Genomic DNA, 7,258 nt, shown 5'->3' on the forward strand with positions numbered 1-7,258 from the left:
CATGTCAATTGGATGCGCGCGTACCATGCATGGAGGGTCATGTGATGTGTTCCAGAGTGGTACCAAACTGATATTTCTCTGTAGCAGTTCGGGAACAGTGTTAGTGACTTCGTGAAAGATTTGCACCAAGACGGATCGGACATGGGAACTAACGGCGTGAGAAGGTACTGGTACTTCAGGCCTACGAAATAGTGTAAATATGCTAACGTTCAACCTTATTCTCTTGAATGAAGGCAGGCCTTCTACATAATAGATCTAACTTATTAATACAGCTCTAGGGGCAAGCTTTGTCTCATATGGCCTAACGTTATTACTACTTGCTATAAGTGAATGTAGAAATGGGAAATATGGGGAATGTTTAGTTCAGTGCAACCACGGAATTCTCCATGGAACAGAACCTAATGCTGCTCGACGGGAATATAGCTATCACGTTAGGCTACAGGCACCGTTATTGCTAGGTAACGGGTGTCGTCTGCTGCTCTAAGCACGCATACACATTTACGTACTAGTTGGGTGAAATCATCATGCGTAATGAGGAGAGTAATATATTAGTACCACCCTGGAACACATCACATGACCCTACATGCATGGTACGCGCGTACGCGCGTATTTACTGTGTGATAGTTTCTCCAGATTCATTTACCTCGATGCATGTTAGCTATATTCCCGTCGAGCAGCATTAGGCTCTTAGACCATGGGATGATGTGGATTATCTTCTTGTTTTGTGAATATTTCAGGGCAGGACGACAACAATACATTAAAATATATTGTTTTAAAAATGTTACAAGAAACTGAATGTTGTTTTGATTAAAATCTGCTCAAACGGTTTAAATATGATAAAATGTATGATTATTAGCAACATTCTATTGTCCAATCACATGCCATGTAAGAATACGACAATCCAATCACAGCGAAGCTCTCATGTAGTAACATTTTATTTACAACCTAGCATATAGCATAGCACAGTAGGTCTATATGTGTTAGTCACCATGGCAGCTACGCCACACGCGGAGAACGAATTGTCTCCTAAATTTTGCTGTATGCACGTCGTAACTAATACTAAACAGAGTTTGACACCTTTCAAAATTAAGAGCTGGTCGAAATTCATAGAATGCCAAAGTCGGTGGCAAAACTTAGACTGTTTCGAGGGTGAAATTGCCAGGCGAACTACACAACAGTTTGGCCTGAGCCTAACACAAACGGAGCCTAATGTTATACCCGGGTCTGGTTATCACCGTGAGTGTTACCAGAAATTTTGTAACGTACGAAGGTTACAGACAGCAGAAAGCAAGAGAAGAAAATTGCAGACAGATGAAGGTATGTAGGCCCATGTATAAAATTAGGGATTTTGTACGATCACTATGCTAGCCTGGAGCATAGGGTCGACCTATGCTATGGTACTCAAAACTTGAAGCTAGGCCTAACTAGTCTGCAGTGGTTAAGTGAGAGTAACTCCATGTTGACTGCATATTTTCAGTGGAGGACTGAGTCACAGCTAGTGAAGCAGTGCCCTTTTATCTTGCTGGGAAACAATGGGGGTGGGTAATACTCAGCCGATCATTGGTCATGAATGGAAAAAAGCTGAATTTTTCATTGTATTTTTAGTGGAGGACAGAGTGACAGCACTTGATGTTTTGTGATGTCTGACTAAATTAATAATAAAGTTTTTCAAATCGAATGCAGGGCTGCGTTTTCCACGGTTGAGATCATATGGTTTTAGGATACCGTAACATTTATATAGTTTCTCACCCAGGGGGAAAAATGATCAAAACTAGCCCACACGTAGCAAATTACTTCAAACTGCTGACTTCAATACATCACAAAGATCTTAAAACCAAGGAGCTACCATGAGTGGGGGTGGGGAGGGGGCTTGCATCACAGCCCCAACCTTTTGCCTTGTTGAACATTTGTTTGATTTCACAGTTTCTGAAAGTGGTTGTTGGCCCATTTGGGTACATATGGTCCATAGTGGGATAGTTTACTCTTAGGTTTTAATCATCATGTAGCTTAGGCTGGTAGTTAATCCTCGGCTAAAGATACTCAGATGCTAGGAAAGTTAAACATAGGCCAAGAGGTAAAGTCCTGTCAACACAATCATTTATTAAGTCCCATAGTGTCTTAAGAGGAGTGGAAGTTGGGAGAGTTTGTTGTTCCAGTCATTTCTGGTTGGAAGTGGTGAGCTATATGGTATCTGGTTCTAATAGACACCTTACTTAATTTTTCACACAGATGCTGATATTGAGTCTGATTGCGGTAATGAAGGGGACTCCTCAGTACTTTTACAGGCATCAAGCAGTGGTTCAAAGGTCTTGCGGTCCAGTTTCAAAACTCCACAGCATGATAAACAACGAAAAGATGTGCTCTCGAATGTGTGTCTGATTTGTCAGAAAGATGCATATCTCAAGACTATAACTGGAGCCAGAAGTAAAGTAAAGTTAACGACCTGTGAAAGGAAAGAGGCACACATTTTGCTGGAAGCTGCACGACTCCATGGTGATCACAGGATCCTACTGCAGATCGAACACAAAGATTTAGTTGCAATCGAAGTCCGTTACCATAACAAATGTTATCGTAACTTTACACGTGGTGTCATTGAAATGAAGTCAACAGCTGAGAAGGAAAGCAAATTTGAACCATCATTCAAAGTTTTTGCAGAGTCAATTGTAACAGCCCGCCTTATTAAAGGCCAGGAAATCCTCCGTCTCAAGACTCTTAATGTGTTGTTTCGTCAAATAGTCAAGAACACACAGGCTCTTGATGCTTCACATTTCACAACACAACGACTGAAGGTTCAGTTGAGGACACGGTTTCATAATCTGGTGTTTGTGAAACCATCGAAAAGGTTTGAAAGTGAAATTGTCTATGCCAAAGATATTAATGTAGATAACATTGTTGAGAGAGTAGCAGAACAATTCCAAACTCCCATTTCAGAATGCAGCACTACTACTTCTGATGAGTCGGATGCACGTACCACAGATGCCACAGCAGATGACTACACTAGACTGAGAACATTGTATCATGCATCACAGGTATAGTGATAGTCTTCTGTATTCCCTCTATCAATTTTATTCTGTCTTTCCATTTGTCTGCAAAATCTTCTTCAAATTGATGCTACTGTATAAATAAGGGCATTTATGAATTATGAAAAATCTATGATTACTGTATGATGGACTATCAGGGGTGTACCATCATTGATCTTTTCACTATCATGTAAACCCAAGAATTTTGAACTATTAACAAATTTGGCATTTCAAGTTTCTCAATTGGGATTCGTTCAAATTGCAGTCATTGGTTTCACAAATGAGCACGTAAACGTGAGGAGAAAATAAAGTGCAATTTCAATAGTATGATTGTGGAGTAGGATGATCACTTAAAAAAGTATCCTCGATAATTATCTACCCTGCTCTTCTCGACAATATGAACTGTAAAATAATACACACCATCCCAATTATCTGATACTGATTATAGTCAATGTCGTTGAAGCCCATGATCTCCCTATGTTTTACCACCGAACTGTTCAAATCTGACTACTTTCTAAACATTTGATCCTAAAACCACCCCCATCTCCTACGCATTTGATTAGAGCATAACATCATTATAAGTGTTTGCATCGGGTACCCTGGTACCGGACCATCACGTCACTGCCCCGATCCTTTTTTATTACTGTAAATTTGGAAATTTTTCACATCCGGGTGGTGCCGGGCACTGTATCCGGGTGTGCTGGGCCATACTGGGCATGGAAGAAAAAACTAATCATTATATAACAGACATATCTGGCATTACTATTTACTTATTATATTTGTATTACTTTATATTTCATAGATCATTAAAAGTATACTACAAAATACAACTAGTGCTCCTCGATGGCCTCCAACTGCAGATGACCTGACCATAGATGCAGCAAGAAACATAGTGCCAGTACCACTTTTCAGTTTCTTGACTTGGTGTGTAGGCTTTTCCGATGAAGCAGAGTTGACTGACCAGGTTTGCATTTCTGAAGATAATAACCAGCGTATACTTTCCCTTGCACAGGATTTATTGTATACAAGTAAGAAAGGGTGCATTCTTCTGCCAAAGCATTCATCATTAGCTATGACTATTCGTCATATGACAGGTTCAGCTCGACTAATTGGAATGCTTAACAGATTCGGTCACTGTGTTAGCCATTCAATGGTGCTGGAACATGACACAGCTCTAGCTGAAAGCCAACTGAAGAGGGGAGACGATGCTTTGCCTGATGGTGAACAAGACTGTTTCACTACCTTAGGAAACCATATCCGGTAAAGGAACTACTCACAATACTAACGGTATCCTAATACAGAGAAACCAACCCATGATTCAGGAACATGAGGCTCCAGATAGTATTCCCAAATCAAGGAGAAGGTCTATTAATCCACCAGATTCAGATATTACTCCTTACTTTGGTGCAATGAAGAAAGGTCCCACCCCTGGAGGCATTGACGTTGACATCAAGGATGAGACCTATCATCCAGCCCAAGATGAAGCATACAACCTGGATGTTACATTTAACCTATCACGGTTACCACATCACAATGGATCACTACTACCTAGCTGGACAGGTTACAACACACTACTACGATCTAACAATGTTCCTGTTAAGTCTAACATATTCTACCTACCTGTGATAGATGCAAGTCCTACAGAAAACAGTACTATCTACACCATTCTGTTGAAGAGTGTAAGAATCGCAGATATACTACAACAGGAATCACTTGTTGTTGTAGTGGATCAGGCTGTATACTGCAAACTACAACAGATCAGATGGCAGAATCCACATTTCATGAAACGAATTGTAGTTCGACTGGGAGAGTTCCATACTTGCATGGCATTTCTTTGCTGTATAGGGAAACGATTTTCTGATGCTGGTCTTCGTGACATCCTTATCGAAGCGGAAGTAGTGGCTCAGGGGTCGATGAATGGTGTACTCTCTGGACATCATTATAATAGAAGTCTCAGAGCTCATAAAATTGTCAGTGAAGCATTGGAGCACATGAGGTGGAATGCATTCTTGAACACACTAAATGATGACGAGCAGGCAAGTGCAACAGATGTGTTACTTCAACTGCAGGTGTCTTTTCCTGGTTCTGGTCATGCAGAGTTCCGGCAAAATAATGCCTATAAAGCTTTATTGGAGAAGTATGCCTTATTCATAGAATGTCAGTCCACTAAGCCAACGTTTAACTTCTGGTCTTCATACATAGACATGGTGCAACTGCTTCTTAGATTCATCCGTGGTACAAGGGAAGGAAATTGGTCTCTGCATCTGTCAACTGTTCGTTCTATGCTTCCATGGTTCTTTGCATATGATCATATCAACTATTCCCGTTACTTACCTATATATTGGCTGGAGATGCAACAACTCTCTTCAACTCATCCTGGAGTCTATGATGCTTTCATGGCCGGTGAATTTGTAGTGCAGCGGCAAGAGTATCACGGTTTTGCAGGAATCGCTGCAGACCAGACGATAGAGCAGACAGTCAACAGGGAGTCGAAGATGAAAGGAGGCGTAGTCGGCCATACTACTAGTCAATCCTATTTCCACAGATGGGTTCTTTCTCAGCATTTGAGAGCGGCAATTCAGGTCCAGTGTGAGTCCATGGTAGGGAAAGGTAATCAAAACAGAAATGCAAAAGAGTTAGATGCTACACGAATTGTCAGGGACAATGAATGTATCCAGGCAGTGTGTGACACTTTGCACTGTATGCTTAATCCATTTGAAGAATCAGGACAACAACTGCTACATATTACTTCCGGTGCTGTCGCACCCACAACTGTTGAGGAGCATTTATTAGGGGCAAGGTTAATCGGTGAAAAATCAGCATCAAATTTTTTCAAGGAGAGACTGCAAGAAGGAACCGTGGACTTCCACAAACCTTTGAAACGGTATAAACTTCAGTCTTTCTCCAGCATGGCCAAGACTACCAAGACAAAAATCAAGGGAGGGAAGGAAGTAGTTTTGAAGCAAGACAGAAATTTGTTTGCAAGATTGCTTATCATCTCACGACATAGAGAATTTAACTTACAAGATATTCTCAAGCACAGCATCAATTCAGTCCCACTTCCACTCGCCAATGACAAGGGGGGTATCAACAAAACCAACAAGGCCAGCCTGATGAAATATATTGAATCAATTACTGAACCTCCCCCCGTTGTAACACAAATTCCACGACAGAGCATTTGGGTATTGGATGCTATGGCTCTCATTCAGGAGACAAATGTGAAAATGTTGTCTGGTATGACATTTGGAGAATTTGCTAAATATTTATTCAAGAAGGTGGTTACCATGGCTACAAGTGTGTTCTCAACAGCTGTTCATGTTGTCACTGACCGATACCCCGCCATAAGTATCAAGAATGCAGAAAGAGGTCGACGTTCAACTGGTGGTGTCGAACAGGTGAAGATATTTGGACCAAGACAAACAATTCCAAGCCAGTGGAAGAAATATTTAGCAAGTGGCGACAACAAGGAGGCCTTAGTTGAATTCATATACCAAATGTGGACAACATATGATGCCGAATTGTTTGGAGAGGTGACAGTGTTCTTTGCGCATGGTGACTTGTGTCATTCCTTTCAAAACAAATCAGGAGAGCTCCAGGTACAGGCTGTACACCAGCTTAACTGCAGCCATGAAGAAGCCGACACGCGACTTCTACTGCATTGTATGTATATAGCTGAGCACCCACCAACATCAACAGGAACCACCAATATAATCATCCGGAGCCCAGATACAGATGTCTTTGTGATAGCGACTGGTGTCTGCAGTGAGATGGATGCTAACATCATGTTTCATACTGGAAGAGGAGAAAAGATGCGCACAATAGACATTAAAGCTGTAGCAAGCAACCTAGGTTCTCAAATGACTGGGGCTTTAATTGGACTTCATTGCTTCACTGGGTGTGACTCGGTTAGTGCTTTTTTTGGGAAAGGCAAGTCGAAAGCTTTAAAACTAGTTATGGCAGACACATCATACCAAGCTGGTTTCCAGAAATTGGGCCAAAGCTTCTGTGTCACAACTGAATTATGTCAGCAATTGGAGGAATTTACATGTAAGCTGTATGGTCAAGAGTGTGAAGAGGTCAATCTGGCAAGATATAACATGTTTCGGATGGACTGTAAGTTTGAAACATCTATGCCCCCAAACAAAGACTCACTACATCAACACATTCTCAGAGCCAATTATCAATCAGCCATTCATCGACGTGCATTGCAACAAGTTCCTGATGTTCCAAGTCCTGTT

At 41.3% G+C, this 7,258-nt stretch overlaps 1 protein-coding gene across 1 annotated transcript; it reads left to right on the plus strand.

Annotated features, from left to right (window-relative positions):
- Positions 1 to 701: 701 nt before the first annotated feature.
- On the plus strand, positions 702 to 4,284 carry LOC139970405 (uncharacterized). The gene is made up of 3 exons (XM_071976053.1): positions 702 to 1,317; positions 2,230 to 3,029; positions 3,823 to 4,284. The coding sequence occupies exons 1-3, from the start codon at positions 990 to 992 to the stop codon at positions 4,282 to 4,284; spliced, it is 1,590 nt and encodes a 529-aa protein (XP_071832154.1). The 5' UTR covers positions 702 to 989.
- The last annotated feature ends 2,974 nt before the right edge of the window (positions 4,285 to 7,258 follow it).

This window comes from Apostichopus japonicus, chromosome 8 (assembly GCF_037975245.1).
Source record: "Apostichopus japonicus isolate 1M-3 chromosome 8, ASM3797524v1, whole genome shotgun sequence".
NCBI lineage: Eukaryota > Metazoa > Echinodermata > Holothuroidea > Aspidochirotida > Stichopodidae > Apostichopus > Apostichopus japonicus.

Excerpts from the sequence above, each read along its gene's own strand:
- LOC139970405 (XM_071976053.1), top strand. The coding sequence starts at position 990 with ATGGCAGCTACGCCACACGCGGAGAACGAATTGTCTCCTAAATTTTGC. Across the intron at positions 1,318-2,229 it reads AAAATTGCAGACAGATGAAG|ATGCTGATATTGAGTCTGAT; the intron begins GTATGTAGGCCC and ends TTTTTCACACAG. Across the intron at positions 3,030-3,822 it reads CATTGTATCATGCATCACAG|ATCATTAAAAGTATACTACA; the intron begins GTATAGTGATAG and ends TATATTTCATAG.